General features: G+C 32.3%; 2 protein-coding genes across 4 annotated transcripts in view; one reads left to right on the top strand and one right to left on the bottom strand.

Moving 5' to 3' along the window:
- Positions 1 to 23,426, top strand: part of LOC108912455 — a 50,500-nt gene extending 27,074 nt beyond the window's left edge. The window contains exon 2 of the mRNA XM_018717686.2: positions 21,912 to 23,426. Coding sequence (XP_018573202.1) covers positions 21,912 to 23,258 — 1,347 coding nt within the window. The 3' untranslated portion in view covers positions 23,259 to 23,426. The remainder of the gene's footprint in view (positions 1 to 21,911) is intronic.
- Positions 4,464 to 22,214, bottom strand: LOC108912450 (glutamate [NMDA] receptor subunit 1). 3 transcript variants are annotated; one of them, XM_018717672.1, is made up of 15 exons: positions 22,135 to 22,214; positions 12,715 to 12,837; positions 12,466 to 12,594; positions 11,522 to 11,716; positions 11,369 to 11,469; positions 11,135 to 11,308; positions 10,791 to 11,052; positions 10,453 to 10,660; positions 10,102 to 10,394; positions 9,807 to 10,041; positions 8,294 to 8,442; positions 8,047 to 8,204; positions 7,802 to 7,974; positions 5,741 to 5,994; positions 4,464 to 4,804 (listed from the first exon to the last, which is right to left on the bottom strand). In XM_018717672.1, exons 2-15 carry the CDS (start codon positions 12,772 to 12,774, stop codon positions 4,556 to 4,558), a joined length of 2,640 nt encoding a protein of 879 aa, XP_018573188.1. In that variant the 5' UTR covers positions 12,775 to 12,837; positions 22,135 to 22,214; the 3' UTR covers positions 4,464 to 4,555. The 3 variants fall into 3 exon arrangements, with proteins under 3 accessions (XP_018573188.1, XP_018573190.1, XP_023311636.1); XM_018717674.1 differs by lacking the exon at positions 22,135 to 22,214 and adding an exon at positions 13,023 to 13,747; XM_023455868.1 differs by lacking the exon at positions 22,135 to 22,214 and having other exon boundaries at positions 12,715 to 12,874.
- Positions 23,427 to 23,428: the final 2 nt, after the last annotated feature.

The raw sequence follows: 23,428 nt of genomic DNA, 5'->3' as shown, positions 1-23,428 counted from the left end.
TTGCCTGAGGAGGGGATTGTCATGTCTAGCGGCTACGTCAAATCGTTTCTCCGCGTTTTGTCTTATTGTCTGTGTAGCGTTTGTGTATTGTAAGTCTCGTAATATGTCAGTGTTTCTTACGTACCAGGGCGCGTCGGTGGCCGTGCGGAGGGCTATGTTTTCCACAGCCTGTAATGACTTTAAGTGGCTTTTTGCCGCGTGACCCCACGCCGTGGAGGCGTAGGTTAGCTGCGGTTGAAGTACCACCTTGATAAGCGTTCGCTTATTCCTTAAACTGAGGGTGTTTCCACCTTTGAGTAAGGGATAGAGCCTAGCCCTGGTGGTCTTCGCTCGCGCCACCGTCTCCACGATGTGCGGTTTCCACGTGAGACGCTGGTCCATCGTCACGCCCAGGTATCGTGTTTGTCGATTCCAGGAGATAGGTTCCTGGGATAGTGTCAGTCTGTCGAGGTTTTGTGGGATTTTTCGTTTGGTAAAAAGGATAGCCGAACTTTTGTTGGGATTAATTTTGACTTTCCACCTGTTGCACCAGGTTTCAAGTTGGTCATTAAGTAGCGGCTGTACATAGGAAACTAAACGTGCTACGATTAAGGGGTAAAAAATATATTAAGAAATACGGCCAAAAGAAATTAATTTAAAATATTTTTAAGTTTGTAATTTCACCGCTAGGGGGCGCAACTGCTATAATATTTCAGAAAATCCTCGTTTTTTCTAAATTTCGCTTATACAGGGTATCCCGTATAAGAACCGATACAGAGCAGGTGCATGTAGGGGTGTCCAAAATATTGTAATTTAACCAAACTTACCTATATACAAATTGGCACCCCTGAGGTGTTATTAGACCCCCAAAGTAGGGCCCCAAATTTCGAAAAAAATTAATATCTCGGTAACACTTTTTTTTTTTAAAATAGTAACATTAATTCACAGCAGAATTTAATAAAAAATTTTTTTTACTCGTTTTCAAGAAAAACCGTTTTGGCGGACACCCTATATAACCTAAGATAAAAATACACTTTTTAGATACACTGTTAAATCCCTCACAAGTTTTGTTTAAACTTTTTTTTTTTTGTTTCCATATAGCAACGCCAGTATAATAAAGGACGCCGTCTTGAAATTTTTCAATCGTCATTACTTCTACATAAATGCCTTAATCGATTTAAAAAACGACGCGACGGCTCATTTTAAAGAACTATTAATAAAATTTATTTTTACTATAATTTGGGTATAAACGACTAATTAGAAAAGTTTTGTAATAATTGTCTCCGTTTACTAAAAAAAATAAATGCAACGATAAAGGTTTTTTTCATAGCTTAATAGACCATTCACTAAGAAAACGAATACACAAACCAAAAGTCAATATCTTTTTCGTTTTCAAGTTATTGGTAAAATAGTGAAGTTGTGCTAGAACATCTTCCTTTATTTAGTTCTCTATAACATTGACATAGTCCAAGCCAAAATTAAGTTGTAAAACTGTACCAAAAAAGCACTTATATATTATTATTTGAATTTTTGTTTAATAACCGCTATGTTTCATTTTTTTATTAATTTCAAATATCTGAGTATTTGCAGGCTATGTCCTATGAAAATAGACAAATGAAAAGTTATGTCGAACCATAGATCTAATATAGTATACTCTATTAAATCTATGAGTCAAACGATGTGTGACAGGTGACAGCTCTTGCTTCCTGCAAAATTAGTGTCATTTTGTGTGCGAAAAGTACTTGTTTTCCATATGAAATTCCCAGCTCTCTAATTCCCTAACACTTATTTGGGGATTTACATGGACATAAACCAACACATTAATAATAATTATTATTAATATTATCTTCCGTTCTTGCACCGTGCATGGCGATGTCGTCTTACAAAATGTAGTGGCGTCGTCTGGCGTACTCTCTTGAAGACGGCATTTTCCAAACATTGAAAATAAACTGCCAACATATCATACGCTTCCACATTCGTAAAAGGCATTTTCCTTGTTCAGTACTTTGCCAATACAAATAACATTAATTTTGCACATAGCAGGAGCTGTCACATTTCCATTTCGTTTGGCATAATTTTTCAGTTGTCTATTTTCATTTTCACTGCCTCATTATGGAAACAATAATCTTTATAAATACTCAGATATTTGGAATTAATAAAAAAATGAAAAATATCGTTGCATTTAATTTTTTTAGTAAACGGGGACAATTACAAAACTTCCAATTAGCGTCGTCTATCCCGTTGAGCAGGAAATTAATATAAATTTCAAGATGGCTTCCTTCATACTGGCGTTGCTATGGTAATAGCAAAAAAAACTTCAAACAAAACTTGTGAAGGATATGGACAGTGTATCTAAAAAGTGTATTTTCAGCTTAATCAAAGCGAAATTTAGAAAAAACGACAATTTTCTGTAACACTATAGCAGTTGCGCTCCCTAGCGGTGAAGTTACAAAATATTTTAAATCATTTGGCCAGATTTGCTTTGTTAATAGATTTTTTCACAGATGTCCGTGGAATATTAAATCTGTGGATTTTTTACCCTTTAACCCCAGCACGTCTAGTTTTCTGTGTACAGCCGCTCCGTACCGTTAATGGATCACTTTGTATATTGTATGTTTTGTGGTTCATATGGATCTATTTCAGTGTTACCAGATCTCCTGTTTTAACAGGAGATCTCCTGTTTTCACTCTCACTCTCCTGTTCTACTGTTTTCACTATGAGATCTCCTGTTTTTAATTTCAATGTATATTCTTCTGGTTTCTCTATGAAATCTTCTGTTGATTTACTAATTTTCCCCAGAATAAGATTATTTTAGTACGACACTGTTCTCTAACGGCACTGTGTTCGTCACTTGTCAATATTTTCAGTTCTGTTATATTTTCTGTAGCCCAGTTCATGTACATATTTAAATTTAAATCCGCAATTCACGTTTATATGAACTAGGCCTAACAGAATAGAAGGCGAGTTCAACGTTCGTTTACTTCAGCGGGATTCCGGGATTTATCATTTTGACAACTGACTGTTGTCAAATCACGTGACGTATTGATGTAATTGAAAACTATTATACGAACTCCTACATTTATATATTTTGCTATATTTTGTGCATGTACTTATGTTCCTCTATTAAAAAATATATTTATTAAAATCTCCTGTTGAAAAAATAAATCTCCTGTTTTTTTGGCTACATTCCTACTGTTGACAGAAATTTCCATCTGGCAACACTGATCTATTTGATTATGGGATGGGTCCGATGGGCCTACCCAGAAGCAATAGTCTCTGCTCTGGGCCTACCATAACTCATAAGCATAGAAAATATAGTATTTTCTATGCTCATAAGTCAACAAGTCACCACCATCATCATAGTAAAAAGTGAAAATTAATTATTTTGATGACATACTGAATTCTAACTAGTGATGGGACTACTCGAATGAAAATTATCGATTATATCGATTATGAAAATCTCTCGAGATATCTCGAGTGGTCATATAGAATCATTCGATTATTCGGATACGAATGACAGTGGCCACAGCGTTACTAATACGTGCACTACTCGAGCGAGTGCGCAGATGTTTCGATTGTTCCAACGCTCTAACGAGCTACAACATCTCGAGATAAGACGGCCGAGAGGATAGATGAGACAATCGAATATCACCGACATACAATAAAAAAGGTATGCAGGAATTTTATAAGTGTCATCGCGGGGGGTTAGATGGGAGCTTTATTTAGCGGGGATAAAAATTCATATGAATGAAAATAATGCCAAATTATGTTTTCTATATAATTTTTTTTTTTTTCAAATAAATCACAAAAAATGGACCACTTTAGGCGGCGACTACTCATTTTAAACACATGCTGCTGAATCACTCAACTGGCAACGAAGAAAATATGGAAGAAATGCCCCAATCCGCGACAGTCATTCATTTACCTAACGTCAACATGTTTCGCATATGATTTGGGATAGACCGGAAATTTTCAGTGAACTTTCGATTATTCATTCGAATGATCATTCGATTATAAAATTAATTCGAATGGTAACCTCTCGATTATTTAATTCATTCGATTATTCCCATCACTAATTCTAACCATTGTAACTGATCCTCTATTAACGATAATATCTGCGCAGGCAAGTTTATTTTGTAATAAGAAATCCTGTGGAAAAATTAAACTCGTCTAAAGTGTAGAAATGGTCAGACCATGTACAATGTAGTCTAGTCATCTAATATTTTTGTATTTCCCTTTTAAATTAGTAGCAAAAGCTATAAGCTCAATAATACACATGTCTGCTTCTTATTTCTGGTTGTCCTGCTCCTACTTACTCTGCCTCGGCTTGAAGCATGTCTTAAAACTCTTAAACATCTTAAATGGCCATTAAATGGATGCTTAAATTTAAGCATCTGTTTAAATTTTTTTGAGGAACTTAGCTGCAAACAGACATTAACGTTACAACTTTATAGTGTTATTGCATAATATGATTACAACGGAAATAAGTTTGCTATATGTTTATTAACTTTCTTTTTGCTCTTTTATCGATTACATTGTTCTTATATACTGCACTAATAGTAAAACAACAATAATTTTAAACAATTAGATGTGATACATCTTGTGTGTAAGCTGGTAAATATCTTGGGACAGGTTGAACCCCTCCTGTGTCATCCAACCTTCTTTGTCTGATGTCAGTATCACCAGGCCAAGCCCTTTCAGGTCCATACATTTGTCCAATTCTTTGAAACTTGTCCACTACATGGGAAATTGTGACGGGATCGTTCACCCCATTGGATTTAATTCTTCTTTGAGTTGCTGAAGAAGCACGTAAAGATTTTCGTTTCTAAAATATATTGAATTATAGTAATACATGAAAATGAAGAGAGAGAGAGAGAGAGTGAATTTCTCTCACTTATTTTATAACAAAAAAATAAATAATGGCAGTTATTCAAAATAAATTTTAACCATAAAATATGTACATTGCCTTATACTTCAAACTTCAAAAGAACACAGGACCATAAATTCTTTCAAGAGGAAGATTATAATTTGGAGAACTATACTTTTGCACAATATAATTTTGTAAATAAAATTTCATAAACCACATGATAGTGTAGCAAAAGTCACACTAGTGTGCTTTGCTTATACATTTGTTTACTTGCACTACTCGCACGATTCGAAAACTAAATTTATAAATCCAACTCTGATTGATCCTTTTGGGGCAAAGGGTTATTTATTAAAAAATGTATATATTTATAATTTTACTCAATCACCTTCACTAACATCAGTTTATTCTTATTGAGCATTTTGTTACTTTGTTCTGGTAATGTCAAGGTTTGATCGATTTTTGAAAATATTTAAGAAGCTCCAGTAAAAAAATTCGTATTTCTTACTAATTTTTTATTTTAATTTGGACTCAAATTTAAGTCCTTACTAACCATTAAGAACTCAAATCAGTCACACAATTGTAAAGTACTAGAAAAAAATATTTTTTAAATAATTTTGAGTAATTTATACTTTAAAAAAATTTTGGCGGTCCAGTATTTTACCTTCCACGGTCCGGACCCGGACCTCGGTCCGCCAGTTGCCGACCGCTGACCTAGAGCATCAATTACACCAAATTTTTGTTTATCTCCCTTCTCCCCTGTGAAGAAAGTGAAGTACACTGTGCATGTACCGTACCTACTTTTCATAATTTTAGTGAAGCGAGAAATTTGTTTTTATTTGATGCACAAGTTTTTTTTAATATTATAACAAAAGGATAAATATGGATTCAAAATACCTCTACAGCCCCTCTCCACTTATCGGCGGCATGTCTGGCAAGTTCCATTCTTTTCTGTTTCTTTATTTGATGTTTTTTGTAGGCCATTTCTATAACAATGAGGCCAATGCCCCCAACAATACCGGCACCAACCAGAATAAAAACCCCTGCCATATTCTTTAAACCCAAAGTATTTGGGGTTTTTTCGAATTGTTCGCACTGCTGGAGATTCCCCTGTAGGATCCATTTGTTATCGAGGCTTTCCATGAAACCACCTGAAATGGAAATAAATAAATACTTTGGTCGATTCTCAAATATAACAATTTATTTTTTTTCAATTAAGTATATCACTTTCTACAAAATTGTAAAAAATAACTTATAATATGAACAGAATTGATATTTCAGAGTTGACTTGAATTGGGGTTGCCAATACCGAGTCGATGCTGACCCGCAGAAATACTTCAACAAGAAAAATCATATATCAAATAATCGTTATAAATAATTTTTTTTTTTTGTAAATTAGGAAAATAAAACAAAAATAATTTTTTTATAAATTATTCATATTTATTTACAAGAACAATAAAGCTGACATCTATTATTTTACTTTAAAATCACTTAAAGCTCTCAGTTTTATCGCTTTATATTTTAATATTTTGAAGCCATTTTTGCTATATTTTTTACCTAACTGCTTTGAAAAAAACATAAATCGTAGTTTATTTTTAATATGGAGAGCAGTACAAAGTTAAAGAGATATTGTTCAGTGCCGCAAACATATCAGAACTTGTATCATTTTAATTCTCCAAGAAAGAAAAACTCACAAGGATATGGAAAATCAAATTAAATACAGATTAACTGGTAAGAAATATATAATATATGTCGGAATGCCATCTATTTTACAACCAAACATGCATCCTCTCGTGTGGCAATTTCTCAAATTTTTCTATAAATAATTCCATCTCATGTGATGGGAATTACAAGACGAAAGTCTGTATACAGAGTTTAATCGAGCATCCAGAATTTCAATCTGACATGACTTTATATTTAGCTTTAAACAAATGTTAGCCATATTTGTTGGTTGATTTTTTCTGTACATAACTCACATGCTGAAATATCAGAGGGCTCCAGAAACCTCAGGCCCAACCTTGTAATACAAAATACAATACAGAATAACATAAAATACAGTAATGCAGGAATATTAAATACAATTCAAGTTCACGATAATCAAAATTATGATTTGTTTTCCCTATAAATCAAACAAAGACAGTACCGTCTCTTGGGCGCCTATTTTCGACAATACGAAAAATGTATTTGTTCCGTAACATAATTGCCTACATATAATATAAACATCTGTAAATAAATTCTATTTAGATCTGACAATATGGCACGTGGAAGCAAGTATCTGGATATGAATAAAGATAAGAAAAATTTGTAAAATATTATACTTTGCCAATGATTTATGTTCTAAAGCTTTTAACTAGCTGTAAAATTTTCAAATCAAATATCAAAATCATGTCAACAAATTCTGTAAAATAAGATTTTGCTCATTCACTTCCATTCTCATATCTAATACATGATTTTGTCTCCTTGACTTTGTACCATTGGTCATTGGTGAATTGCAATAGAGATCAATAGGAAATCTTCAAACTTTTTGGTCACGACTACAATTTTTAATGGATGTGAACTCCTAAGGATAATCACAACACCCACTCACATTTTCACTGAAATGAGAAGAATGCTCTTAAAATCAAATTTGTTTATAGATTTTTAAAAAACAAATGTATTGCATTGCATTTTGAGGAAGTTAAATGTCAGTAAGTTTTCGATTTTCTTGTAGACAACGAAGCGTACAAGATAATCGAAAGCCACAAAGTTTCTCAGTAAGATTTTAAAGCAAGTACAATTTTGTTGAGGTTGAGGTTCCTGAATTGAAGCGAGCTGTAATATTATAATAAATAAATACAACACTTCATTCCTACTTAGAAAACAGTTACTAGACCTACGTAAGACTCTTATAGACTATCGTATGCCTTTCTTGCTGATCCTCGAGTTTTTATTAGAATAAAAATGTAAAATATTACTTACTTTCGTGAAAGTCTAAAATAGCCAAAGTCACGTCATCTGCCCAAGGAGATCCTTTTTGGAGGCCAATACCGTACCCGGAACGCCCAAACAATTCCCCAGCTGTAACCAATTCACAGTCTTGAGCTGCCTCGAATTCCAACCGTGAACTGTCCCAGATAAAAGCCATGAGTTTCCTAAAAGTTAATGGCCAATTTTTGAACATACATATAATAATATATCAATTAAACAGTAAAATGTTCCTTTACCCGTGTTTTACGTCGTTGATAGCGCTTTCTGCTGTATCATAATTATTGGCTTCCATGGTCCTGTACATGTTAGATAATTCGACTTGTCTCCTGAAATACATGTCTACAGCAGACCCTTTTACCGTGGCACATGTCAGATTCTCCATGGTATTCCGGAGCTAAAAATATAATTTAGAATACTCAAAGTGTGCGATGCCCTGCAATATTTGTGCTATAAAATACAAAGTTTAAATAAATGCTTACGTACTCTAGCATCGTTTATGCCAGTTAATTTTGTTTTTGGCCTTTCCAGTACCAGAAACGCAGCCAAATTTGCAGTGTAAGAAGCAACGATTATCATAGCAAATCCAGCCCATACCATTCCTAAAACCCTTGCGGAGAAACTACGAGGTGTACCTAAAAGTGTATGGTGTAAAAAAGAGAATAAATTGTCTCTGCATATAAACTGTTTTAATTGTAACGGTAAATAAATATATCCTAATGAAATTTAGTTTTTGAAGCGAGAAAACCGCAAATATCTGAGAAAATCAAAACTGTAACCTCTACAATGCCTATATGGGTGAAAAGAGAATTTGTCTTTCTATAATATGGTGTAAAAAATACAGGGTGTTCCATTTGAATTTAAAAAGTTTTGTCAGTTTTAAGTTTTCAAAATGTAACGTAAAAAATGGTTCACTTGGTATGTATACATATACATATATTTTTTATTTTTCTTGTAAATTCGCAACAAAGGTATTTTCCCTTTTCAAATTGAAATTGATCTATTTTACAAAATACCTAAAAGGTGCAAACAATCCTGAAGACAACTACTGTAACCGAAATTGGAATTATCTACTTTTTAAACTATACAGGCTGTTACAAATTCGTTTTGCACTACAGGGATCTCAGAAACGGTAAGAGCTACGAAGTAGCTTAAATGGAGGCAAAGTTGCGTAATCAGGGGACCAACATTATGCCTCTAAAAAATCAAGGCTAACATGATTTGTTTTCGAAATATTTGAAAAAAAACTGAAATTTTGGAAATCCGTTTTTGTTTCATTTCAGCCTTATTTGAGGTGGCATTGAAAAAAGAACAACACTTTCCCATGGCCACTTTTTGCCCTCAATCGAATGGCATAATCAATTTTTATATGTAAAGTTTAAATAACTAGTTGGATATTACAAAGGAATCTAAATAAAAAATTTAGATAAATGTCTGAATCTGATGGCAGTACATTATTGGGGGTCATGAAGGCTTGCAAAAAATGTAATAAAATTTCCAGGTCCTATTTAAAAAAATGAAGTTGATGATGGTTCTGGCGAGATGAAACGTACATATAAAAATGGATTATGCCATTCGATAGAGGGCAAAAAGTGGCCATGAGAAAGTGTTCTTCTTTTTTCAATATTCACCTCAAACAAGACTGAAACGACGGAAAAAACGGATTTCCATAATTTCGGCTTTTTTCAGATATTTCGAGAACTAATCATGTTACTCTTGATTTTTTAGAGGCATAATGTTGGTCCCCTGATTACGCAACTTTGCCCCCATTTAAGCTACTTCGTAGCTCTTACCGTTTTCCAGATCCCTGTAATGAGAAGCGAATTTGTAACAGCCTGTATATTTGCAGACTTAAAAATGAAAATCATAGAAACATGTTATAATAATTACAATGGCTTTATTGTTGTCCGGTGAGAGATCGAGCAACTTGAATAGGAGTTTTTTGATATTCAGATCATGGTCTTACGTTTAAATAAGAATTGTTGAAGCAATTAGTTACCTTCACCGATACCACTATTAAGGAGCACTCCCCATGCAAACCAAATTGCACTAGACAAGTTTAGAGCGTCCTCTTCGGTTCCGTCTGTATTTGCTAATTTAAATCTACCGAATGGAGAAAATCGATCTAGTAAGTATAAGACAAGGGCCACCACGTGAACCGAAACCATAACTAAAATCCACAATGTATTACTAAACGGCTGTAAAAATGACACTAAAGTAGATGATCTTGAGGGCTGAAACAAATATTATTTCTGTGTGTAGGTAATGCAAAATTAATTTGTATAAACGATTACCTTTTTCTCTAGAATAGTAATTCCTTGGTATTTAAATGGTTTACTAAATTCTATGAATTCTGCTCGTTCCGGATTTATAGTCAGTGGTGCAACTATCATATCGGCCCTCTCACCAACCAGTTCACCTATTAAACCAGTCCATTCCTTTTTGCCACCCACAGAGAAATTTTTTATAATGTAATTGCCAAATTGACCATCTGGAGAAAGGGCCAGACTATAAGTGAAATTAATCTTTTTTGATAATTCCTTCAATAGATCCATACAATATCCTTTACAACAATGAGTTACGTGTACTGAAATTTTTTTATGTATTAGTAAACTTATAACTTGGGGAATGTTTAAAATTAACACCTGCCGTGTTAAAATGGGGACACGGAATTTCTTCAGTGGTACAAGCATCTTGGGGCTCTTCTAATTTTCTAACGTATACGAAGGGTTTCTCTTCTATAGTCAAAACCTTTAAATGAGTCGGTATCATAAATCCTTCTGGCTTTACACTTTGCCGTCCTGGCCAAATTATGCTTTTTTCATCGACATTCAAATGCATTTTATCGCTTTCCTGTAACAAAATGTGGTTTCGATATCTTGAGAATTACCAAAAAAATACTATTTTAGGATATGTTATATTAATTATTAATCATTTTAGTGCCTCCACGGTAACAATTTTATCAAATAATATCAATCTTTACCCTTTTGAAGAAAAATTTGCCGACGACGACTTTTTTCTTCTTTCTTTGAATATTGACTAAATTATACTCGGCATTAATTCTGTCACCTTGGTCATCAAACGCAACTTTTCCTGTCTCCCCATTTATTAGTATTTGTTTTCTGATAAAATTAAATAAGTCTCTTCCGGTTTCCCATATGGAACCCGAGTTGTCGCAGTCTTTTGGGGCTTCAGTTATTTCCTTCGACTGATTCATATCTCTCAAGGCAGATGCCAGAACATAACTGAAACACACTTGTATAAACTTAATGCAATACACGATGTCTAGATTTCTTTTTTTTTAAGTTTCAAGTAAAACCTGCTTACATACTGTCCCGAATGTGAGCCTTTTCATTTGTGGCATTAACAAGTTTCAGTCCCAAGATCCCTTCCGGGGCATTGTCAGCTTCTAATGCTTGTTCTGTGACTATCCATGCATATCCAGCATCGGTCATATTTAATGCAGCTGCGTCATGGAATATCACTTTAGCGTCTGTCTTGCTGGAAAAAAAAATTAAATATCTCTAGGTCCCTTCAAAAAGTTGGCATCTTTTTATCTACCTCGCATACATCAGATAAACTCTTGCTTGGGCATTCTTCATTTCCTTAAGTTGGTCCTTAAAGCTGTCCAAACCTGATTCAAATTCTATTACCGATTCAACCTTAAACAGGATTTTCTAGAATGCTATTAGATCCACAACCAATTTAGTATACCTGAACTTTAATGTCCACATCATCTTCTAGGCTTTGAGAAGTTGTTTGAAATCTGCCAAGTAAGGCTCTTCCGTCTGTATCGGAACTATGAATAAATATAACTTTTTTGTAATTAAAGTATTTTAACATTTCTACCCAAACGTCAGCCTGATGTGAATAGGGAGGAACCGTTCTTAGAAACGATACATGAATATTCTGAAATTGTTATGCTAATTAAAATGTCTTTAATGTTTGTTATAAGAAAGTTCTTTTTAATATTTGATTAGCATGCATATACAGGGCGTCTGGAAATTAATGACGAAAGGACTATACTTCAAGAATCGATTCCTCAGATGAAAATAAATTGATTTAGATCAAGTTACCTTAGTACAATTTTTCAGGTGAATTTTGCTTCTGCAAGAAGTTAAGAGCCTTTGATAAGTGTTTTGTTTCATTTTTAAAAGGTAACTTTGTTACTTCTTTAGATATTTCAACAAAATTTGGTAGGCAAGAAGATTTTGGGTGGCAAAAGATGAACATAGGTTTTCTTTCTAACGCATAGATGTAGGGATTGCTAAGAATACCCAAAATAGTTGTTTTATTTAGTTTTTAATATTTATTTTGTTATAGAGATTTTTTTCGTGAAAGAACATTCTTTTACCAATTCCCGAACTACACAAAGCATTATTTAATTTTTATTAACAAGCAAATAAAATATTTGATGAGAATTAAATCAGATTTGTATCGAAAATCTATTGGTAAATAAAATAAATGGAAAATTGCAAGTCAGAAAAAACTTGGAAAAATACATTATTGTGTAGTATTAAATTTCCTATTTCTGTAAATGTAATATTTATGTTATTATTTGAAAAAGTGAAGTCTTATTTTGATCCCAAGGAATCTGTGTTATCTTGATGTACACGGAATATTGAGACATCCTGTATATCATAGCTAATTTAGAACACCTTATCTGAGAATGCCGAGTCTCTTGATGAAATTCCGATAACAGGAATATGGTAAAAACCACTTGTGTATGATACTGCAGCAGGAGACAAATCTCCAATGAGGGGATGGGATACAACCACTGCGTATACCTGCAGAAACTACCTATTAGATAAAGTAAGTAAATGACATGGAAATTTTTAAGAAGCTACACAAGTACCTATCTGTTTGGAGGGTTAACAAAATCAACTTTAAAGGTATATAGCACTTACCTTACTGGAAATCAAATATTTACACACATTTAAAGCAGTTCGTATGGGATTTGGATCCATTAAAATTGCAGTGTGATAGTAAGTAACTCCTTTTGGAACATACTGAGAATCAAAATTCAAATGCTGCAAGAGAAATATAACACTTTAAAAACATTATTATGCAAATTAAAATTACAGAAACAAAATAATACTAGGTATAATACATCTTAGGATGAAAAGATCAATATGTTCTATTATTATTAATCGACCAAATGTGTCGATTCCGTGATAAAAATTATGTAAATATTGTTTGATTGTGCACGAAGCACCTTCTGGTATTATCTCCTTTTGCCTGCCCTGACAGACAGGATTATTACGGGGCACTGACTGATTTTGTTAATGAAACCCTTGGCTTGATTTTTCACTTATTTAATGACTTATAATAAGTTCTCACAAGGTGTCTTAACACTACTCTAACCTAAACTCTTCTGTCTATATGTGTATAGGGCTTATATACCAACACCCTCGCTTTCGTCCCGTACCTCAAAACAATGAAGAGGGGGGTTGGACGGAACCTTATGGTGCGTGGCGGAACAAATATGTATACAAATAGTTTTGCTGCAAAATGCTTCATTTCCGAAATTCATGCATGATGTGTTCGAGTCATAACTTCACGGGTGTGTTAATTAATCCGAAATAAAACCACTGATTTTCAAGATACGTATATGGAGTAGAAATTAAAAACATCGTATTGTTTCAAATATCATGATGTTTTACATTAGTTTTAAAAGCTACGCTATTGGTGAACTTGGGCTATTGACTTAATAAAGACAAACATTAATAATTGAATTACAATACAGATGTTATCCATTGAAAACTGCAGAGGTGTTACGCCACTGATTTTCTGATGTACATTTTTTGACCCAAAAAAAGGAGTCAAAGTTTCGGTAGATTTTTCGCATAGGTATTTCCGATTATTTTGCAATGCCTACGCGCGCAATTTGCACAGGAAAGTACAACTTAGAAAAAATATTAAGCCCAAGATGGGTCACGTATCACGTAAAGTTCATCACTGTATGATTTATTTGTCTTTTTTTCGAAAAACTCAATTTTTGCCAAACTATCAAATATTTTGTAAATTTACAAAAATGGATTTGAGTCTCGTAAAAAAAATCTTTTTTCGTTTTGAAGACGTAGAAGTTTTTTAAAAATATGCGATTTTAGCTTTTTTTGCAATAACTAATACATTTGTTTATCAATTGACATCGGGCTGGGCTCAAAATTTTTGTTATAAAAAGTTCTACAACTTTTGTCTAAAACAGTTTTTCCCAAAATTTTTAGTTTCTTTTAAATGAAAACAACAAAATTTTTTTTTGAAAAATAAATGTTACGCTACTGTGTAAAGCATAAGAAATAACTTAATGTATGCACCTACCTAGAACTCTACGTATAACACACCGTCCCAGAAAAAAAATAATCTCAATTTTCTACAGTAGTAGATATTTTGGTGCATTTTAGATTTAATTTCCGAAGAATAGGGAGGATAACTAAGGGGCCAGGGCCGGATCTAGGGAGGGACTACGGGCAAGATCTGGCATTTTTCTTTTTTAGAATCAAAACTGTTTAGGTTTTGAAATTTTATATCATTTTTTTTTAGAGTCAAACAAAATTATGTTTAGGTTTTAAAATTTAACATCGTTTTCTTTATTTGGAGAGGGCCTGCGTAGAGCTTGTAGCCCCGGTACTCACCATAGGTTAATCCGGCCCTGCAATGGGAGGGGGTCTACATTTTATTCTATGCAAGTGATTTTATGAATATTCTAACTAAAACGTAGTTTAAGTACTTACATCAATGGTCTCCTTAAAATATTTTTCGCTATCATTACTGCTTAATACACCCCCGATATTAAAAACTGTAGGATTTGGAGAATTCCAATCCCGCGAACTTCCCGATACAAATGCGACACTAAGTCCACTTAACAAAAAAGCATACGTTACTATGTAATACATATTTAGATATTATATTTTAATGAAACAAAAGGGATTGTTAGATAAATAGATATTTTTTCACGCGAGATAAACTAAACGATGCTCGTTGATGTAGAAGGGTGTTAGATTGTAGGCAGGTATCGATTTTTGTGATGCTGTAGTCTGGGAAACTCACAACTCACTGGATATACCGCACTAAAAATTACGGTTGTGGTACATGATAAAAAATTTATGATGATAATATTTCGAAATATGTATTTTGTGTAAATTTTTATTGTATGATTATATTTATGTAGTCTACCGACCTGTTGTAGGCATTATTATATGCACAAGGCTTTTAGTAACATCTCATGAAAAATTAATATTTTCAACTAAATTTAATAAAATAAGTATGCACAATCATAATCGGGCTTCGCTAGACACGTTCTTTAATTAAAAAAAAAAGTGTTTTTATAAGAGGTCGGTATTAGAAAACAAAAATTGATTAAAAACATATAAAATTTGTATTTATGTAAGTTACGCGTTTTGCGGTAACAGATATATTTTTAAAAACCTTTACTAGCTTCAATAAATTAGAAGAATTACAAAAATATTGTAGCAGAAGACTTTATTTCTCAACGACTAGAGAACAAGTCCTACATTCAGTGGCGGCTCGTGACATTAAGAATATATTCAAAGAAAAAAAGCGCCGTAGGCGAAAATGTTCAAGGTCGATAACGGCTTTAAATGAATATGGAAATTTTTAGTTGCATTTGCAATATTACCAAAAAACTGACGTTCGCGAGAAGGATTTTCATTTAGGTTTTTTAAAAAATAAATTAGAGAAATTTAAAATAAATCCTTTTTGCCCCCAATTTTCCACCTGGAAAATGACGTTTCCAATAAAATACAAACTGGATCATACATAGAAAAGATTTCTACAATTCTTGATACAAAACAAATATTAACAAAGAACCGTTATAATCGTGCACTGAGCGACGTATTGTATAAACTGTTTAAAGGCAGACGATGGGCGATGGCGATGCTGCTTCAATTTCCGCGTCATTCCCCACTAAACATTTTTCAGTTTCTGACATGTTTCAGAAACGTTTCCATTTTTCTTGAAACGTTTCATAAAAAATCCATGCAACGTTCTGGTAACGTTTTAGAAGCCCAAGATGTCCTCCCCAAAATACGTTTCCAATGAAACGTTTCAAAAAATTGGTTTCAGTAACATTCTTTTTATGTTCCATTTATGCCCTCGATATTTTTGTTTTACGTTTCAGTATATTTTCAGAAATGTTTGAGTAACATAATAATTTTATTACCATATTGTTCTCATAATGCTCTCAACTTTAGATCATTTTCATTTCAAAAGCGTTTTTGAAATAGTATAAATAGTGTGAGTATTTTTTTAAATATCTCTAATACTCCTTTGTGATATTTTTATTTGTATTGTGAATGACTTAATTCGAACTAAAAAAAGTTACATTGTATATTAAAAAAAATAAATATGCTCTTCTAGTTTGGGGATGCGGCAACTTTTACTAAGAATTTCTTTCTTTTTGAGAAGCCACTGAAAAAAGTTTCTAATATGGATTATGAATTTTGCCATTCATCGTACAAATAAAAATATCACAAAACAATATCAGAAGCATTAAAAAAAAGCTACACATTTTATATAGTTCAAATACGCTTCTGAAATGGAAATTTTCTAATGTTGAGACCTTCATGAATATGGTAACAATGACGAACTGATAATTAGAAAAAGTTAGTTATGATTATGAATCTTAAAATGGTAGGTACATGAAAAACAAATAACATTACTGAAAAATAATATAAAGTTATAATTTCTTCTACGCATGGTCAATATTACATATATCCTTTTAATAATAATAAATTATACAGCAGAAATAAGGATACAAAATGATATCTTGACAAAGTAAATATCTGTAGGTATACCTAAACTCTTTTATTTAAGCATGCCTATACACATAAACAAATATAAACATTTGTACAAAATATAAAATAAATGACGTCTATTTCACTTGATTCATCCATATTTCAAATAGTTCTCACTGACTAAGTAGTTGCTCTTCAAATTATATCGAAACGTATAGTTGTTGTTCCATTTTCTTAGTTCTTGTCCCTTGTCCTCTTGTCTGTAATAGGTAGTGGGTATAACTATATTTAGGTAGATGTGACGCAAAATTGGAAATCTCTACACATATCGTTTTAAACATTTTGCATCAATATTCATTATTTTATATGCACCTTACAATAACCACAACTGCACACACTACAAATTATCACATAAAATAGCGTCAAAGTAAAGATGAATAACAACGAAACCAAGCAAACTGACAAACCGCAAACCTAACCTAACATAATACGAATTGAAACGACACACGGGAAACAAATAAACTCGGGCTGTTACGCGCAGTCTACGCAAGTCACGAACATACATTTTTTCTAGACTTGTGTTATAAATATGCTACCACATTTTTTTTTCTAATTATGTCTTTATATAACAAAGGCAAATGAACTAACGCTTGAGAAGGATTGGGGATTGAGAGCAAAATTTAACTAATGCCGAATGTTCCATAAGATAAGCAAAAATAGCAAAGGGTTGTTCGTCTGTTATGTTTCCGAGATCGAAAGGGAATGTTTCGAGTAATGTTTCAAACTCTCTTCAATTGTAACGTTTCGGCTATGTTTCACTAAATAAGTTTTCAAGTGCTACATTTCTGTAATGAAACAGAAACGTTTCTAGTTAATGTTTCAAATGTTTAGTAAAATATCTCATTTGCAGCGTTTCATTTACGTTTCGTGTTTAGTGGGTCGTTTCCCCACGTCGCCTCATTGCCATGACAACATTGACAATCGCCGTAAACAACGCTATGAAGTGAAGTGGAATACAAAATGATTTCGATCCGCTTCTTCTGCTTATGCTATACCTCGTACGGTACGAGATTGATGTTCGCGAATTTTAGGCGAAGCGGTGCGTCACTTCGTCATCTGACGAGCCGCCACTGCCCACATCATAAGTAAAACAATATTTTTTAGGTGGTACCTATTCCTTAGAATTCTTCTCATCTAATTTCTAAAGATAGCGGGTTCACGAGCTCGTAACTTGTACAACAGCCCAAAACAGAAGTAAGCATCTTATTAGGATTTTTTTGTAAAAAATAGAACATCCTAATAAAGGCATATTTATATGCGTCTTTGGGAAAAATCATTTAAGAAATATGATACAATTTTATTACAGATTTCTCCTTGAACGTGAAACATGATGAGCACGTCTCTATTTGTGGTAATTTTAGGTGAAATAGATCGAAAGTTGTGGGTAAATGTAGGTAGATGTAGGTTAAAGTAGACGAGATTGATTTTCTTAGTTGTTTATCGTATTTAAAGTAATTTCAGTAAAAAATAAAAAAGTAAATTGTAAATCCACAAGATAAAATTATACCTTGTTTTTATGGTGTACAGATATGTATATAAGAAAAGAATATTAAATTATTCTCCTCAGTGGTAAAATACATATTAATCCAAACATAAACGCAACTATGATGTTACCCGTAAGTAGTTCATAATAAGTTTTTAAGAGTTATACCTATACACAATACACATTGTACATGTACATGTACATTCAAGTTGTACAGGTACATTACCTATTATTATTGGGACTACTAAATTAGTAAAGTGCATTGAAGTTTCTGTATTAATTTCAATAGAAAAAATATCACTCTGAAAAATATACTGTGCTTTGATTTTAAAATAAAATCTACCTGGTGTTTTGTTTTCAGAAAGTTCATATAAACTTATTATTTCCATAGTAAACGTTCAGGGTAATGCATCATAATTTTTTTCTTGTTGAAATTTACTGGTGTTAAGATATTTGAATTGAATAAAATGTTAACATATATACAAAGTTGTGTAAAATCAGCTGAAGCTACAAAAAAACGCAAACGTCATTTTAAAAATATACAGGGTGTTTCTTAATAACGTGCTAATATTTAAGGAGGTTATTCTTGGGTCCATTTTAAGAAAAAAACTTCATATGAACATATGTCCTAAAAGTCTTAACCTTTGAACTACAGGGTGCTAAAGTTTTATGAAAACAAATTTTTTTATAACTTTGGTATTACCCTAGATATTTTTTCAGATTTGGTACATGCCTTCTATTCATCGAGATCCATTTTCTGATGTACAAACAATTTTATTATTTTTACCAGTGGCGTCTGTACTCTGTACAGGTTTTGTATTGAATATTTTTGAAGAAAAATGTCACGCCAGGGTAATTTTCTTTTACCAATCCAAAATGTATGTAGATTACTGTAATTTCATAATTTCAATGTTTAGAAGTTATTATCTTAAATAAATAAATTATTGTTCAAAATTAAATTTTTTTTCCTCGTAAATAAGATGCAAATGAATGAATTTTATTTTTTTATGCAAAAACCGTACGTCAAACGAAAAAATTCAAGACACCACATTTGCTCAGAAAGGAATGAGGATTTCAAAAATGATTTTTACTTAAAGAAAAAGCAGTGGCGTGACATATTTTTCTTCAAAAATATTCAATACAAAACCTGTACAGACGCTACTGGCAAAAATAATAAAATTGTATGTACATCAAAAAATGCATCTTGATGAATAGAAGGCGTGTACCAAATTTGAAAAAATATGTAGGGTAGGTAATACCAGTTATAATAAAAAAATGTTTTTTCATAGAACTTCAGCACCCTGTAGTTCAAAAGTTAAGACTTTTAGGACATATGTTTAATTGGAGTTTTTTTCTTAAAATGGACCCAAGAATAACCTCCTTAAATATTAGCACGTTATTAAGAAACACCCTGTATAATCGAAAAATGGATTTAGTCATTAATTTATTCAATTTCCTTGGATATATTTTTTATTAACCCCGTATATTTTAATTACATTGGATAAAATTTAAATTTATGAATCTAGTAATATATAAAATGTCACTGTTTTGTCGTGTAATAAGCAGAATAGTCGATAAAATAGAAATATACTAGTACCTTTGGAAAATTGAAACAATTTTTATTTAAAGATATGACAAAAAGTCCTGCTTCTATTAAAATGTAGTTTTAAGTGATATACAGTACAGGATTATTAAGAAATACACAACTAGACAATCTGTTCCTCGACATTTAATAATGTTCACAGGTTGTCAAAAAAATTTTTATGCGGAATTTTTACATTTTGGGAACAATAATAATTTGTAATGTATTTTTATTTTTCAAAAATTAATGACGTGTACAAAAAAAAATGTGTAGGAAAACTTGTTCAGTTTTACAATTTATTCCCATATTGCAAATTTAGAATCAGTCGGTGTATTTTGGTTTTTTCAATTAATTAACAATTCAGTTATTAGAAGCTCTTTTGAATTATAATTCATATTAAAGTCCTAAGTTTTGTGAATAAATTTTCTCAACAAAATGTTTTCTTTGCTTCTGACAAGGACTACTAAATTATTCAGAAATCAAACTATGTTACAAAGGACTCGAACAGGATATTTCTCAAATTGACAAAATTTCAACTTAATTTTTTTTGTTCTCGACACCTACGGTTAAGACGACCGTTTTCTTGAAACTAACTAAAAATAACATTTTTCTACATTTGAACAAAAGCAGAATTTTTTGACAAGACTAACTTTTTTCCATTAAATGTAAAAGATTTTTTTCTTTTCAATTCCATTCATAGACACATTTTATAATACCAAAAGTAGACAAAATTGTATACTGCTGAATTAGTAATTTAAAATATCAAATAAGTATCAGTGAAAGATCGCCGCAGTATAATGTATTCCTATATTATTTTGCGCAAGAAATACAGGATCTTAAAACTATCTGTTTCGATTCATCAACCAATCAAATTTTAAAAATGATATTTCTTTGAATTGGTCTTGAGTTATACTTATTGTAAATTTCTAAACTGATGTTTTTGTAATATATAATATATATTTACTTAGTTGTTTTCTCCTTCTAGTTGCGTGACCTACATATCATCAGATTTTTGAAAAATTATATTGTGTCGTATAAGAAAAATAATTATTGACAGCTATAAATAATTGGCCAATTTAAATACTTGAGGGTCATTTTCATTACTTATGGTCACTAATTTAAAAACTAAACAATTGCTGTGCTATGAAATATAAAATAGTAGCAAATTTTTTATTGGTCATATTATTATATACAGGCTGTTACAAATTCGCTTCTCACTACAAGGATCTCGGAAACGGTAAGACATACGAAGTAGCTTAAATGAGGGCAAAGTTGCGTAATCAGGGGACTGACATTATGCCTCTAAAAAATCAAGGCTAACATGATTAGTTTTCGAAACATTTGAAAAAACCGAAATTTAAAAAATCCGTTTTTGTTTCATTTCAGCCTTGTTTGAGGTGACATTGAAAAAAGAAGAACACTTTCTCATGGCCACTTTTTGCCCTCTATTGAATAGCATAATCAATTTTTATATCTAATGTTTCGTCTCTCCAGGACCATCATCAACTTCATTTTTTTAAATATGGCCCTGGAAATTTTATTACATTTTTTGCAAGCCTTCATGACCCCCCAATACCGTACTGCCTCAGCCCGAACCAGACTCAGACGTTTTGTCTCGAAAAATTCATCTTCAGTGTATTCGTTCGAAATTTATTTAAATTTTTTATTTAGATTTCTTTGTTTATTGAATTATCGTACATTGTAAGTGTCGTTAGACCCCATAAAATCTAAATAAAAAATTTAGATAAATTTGGAACGAATACACTGAAGATTAATTTTTCGAGACAAAACGTCTGAATCTGGTTCGGGCTGAGGCAGTACAGTATTGGGGGTCATGAAGGTTTGCAAAAAATGTAATAAAATTTCTAGGGTCATATTTAAAAAAATGAAGTTGATGATGAAAATTGATTATGCCATTCGATAGAGGGCAAAAAGTGGCCATGAGAAAGTGTTGTTCTTTTTTCAATATTCACCTCTCAAACAAGGCTGAAACGACGGAAAAAACGGATATCCAAAATTTCGTTTTTTTTCAAATTTTTCGAAAATTAATCATGTTAGCCTTGATTTTTTATAGGCATAATGTCGGCCCCCTGATTACGCAACTTTGCCCCCATTTAAGCTACTTCATATTTCTTACCGTTTCCGAGATCCCTGTAGTGAGAAGCGAATTTGTAACAGCCTGTGTACATCACCAATTTAAAAACTTCTGATTTTTTTTTTCAGTTCGAAATATTAGTCATTCTCGTCTGGAGTGTTGAAGGTGTTGATATTACATATAACCAATTTAGTAACAAAACAAAACGGACTTTACCTCAGCATTCATTCAACTATGGAGAGACAAAACCTATTTTGGTGTACAGAGAAAGTTATGTTCCACCTGTCTTCCTCAGTGATGATTATAGTAATTTAAAATCGGAATATAAACATCCAGTAGCTATAGACTTACCTGAATCGGTTAAATTCTATCGTCCTCAGCATCCACCTCAACAGATGATTTACGAATTTCCCAAACTATTATCTAATGGTCAAGTTTTTAATAGAGACAATCAATTAGGGCATTACAAAGAACAATCGTTAATAGGCAGTAAAAACTTTGCACCATCTGAATCGGTGGTTTTACCTGTAGAACAAAGAGAACCTGACGTAATCGTGCCTCATCATTCCACCGGCTATCCTACTGCCAATGTTAGATATAAATTAGTTCCATTTAGAAAACATATCGCAGATGGAAATGAAAAGATAAATTATGCATTATATAATTCTCTACAGGCACCTTTTTATCATTCTCCTTACGTTAATCAACATACGTATCAGCCACAAGTAAATCCAATACCTCTATTTCCAAATCAATACAATTCACAACATCAAAAGGCTCAGAGTGTACCTAATGTCAGTTACGTTAATCACCACTACAAACCAAGGAAACAAAATTTAAATGGTCCCAAATATATCCCAACTCTCCATGGTAGAAATAATGTGCACAGAAAACCTTTACAAATGAATCACCCCTCATTAAAACCATCTTATAAAAAAGATGAAAATATTGCGCCCAAAAACCAGGAGGAAGAACTAGCAACAAAAGAGACACGAAAAATCGAAGATAGTAATGATAACAAATCGGATAGTGAGGACGAAGAAAACGAACAAGATCCTCGTTACCACAAACATCCTTTCGATTTTGAGGAGAGTGACCATTTCGATTATAAAGACTTAAAAGATCTCACAGATGAAGAGTACGATCAAGACAATAAAAGAAGTTCAACAGCACGCATACCTTTAAAAAAACTTTCCAGTAAACATACAAAAAATGGCAAATCAAATGTAAAGAATTTTTATAAATTTCAAAACGACGATTACAAGCAAGAACATTCAAAACCGAGATCAAACAAAAGTGACACTAAAACCCCTAAAATGATTTACAAATCTATTAATTTCGCTAAAGAGAGTGACGAAACTAACGATGACTCTATCGAGGCTAAACATTCTGAGAACATGCCTGTTATCCGTAAACATCGACTATTCAGAGAAAAGTTGTACCTCTCAAATATAGATGACGAAGAGAAACAATAATTATTTAAATCATTATTTAGATTGACAACTAAGTGTATGGTAGTGTGACAGTTTATAGCCATTATATGAATCTCGAAAAATATTACGTTTCTTGAACGAGCATACAACAAACAAATGATATTAAATACGTTGTATGTACTTTACTCTACTAGCTAAACCGTAGGAAGGAT

The sequence above is a fragment of the Anoplophora glabripennis genome, unplaced genomic scaffold, assembly GCF_000390285.2.
Source record: "Anoplophora glabripennis isolate ALB-LARVAE unplaced genomic scaffold, Agla_2.0 scaffold811, whole genome shotgun sequence".
Taxonomy (NCBI): domain Eukaryota; kingdom Metazoa; phylum Arthropoda; class Insecta; order Coleoptera; family Cerambycidae; genus Anoplophora; species Anoplophora glabripennis.
The sequence above is the reverse complement of the archived record's forward strand: the minus strand, read 5'-3'. Positions and strand labels throughout refer to the sequence as shown.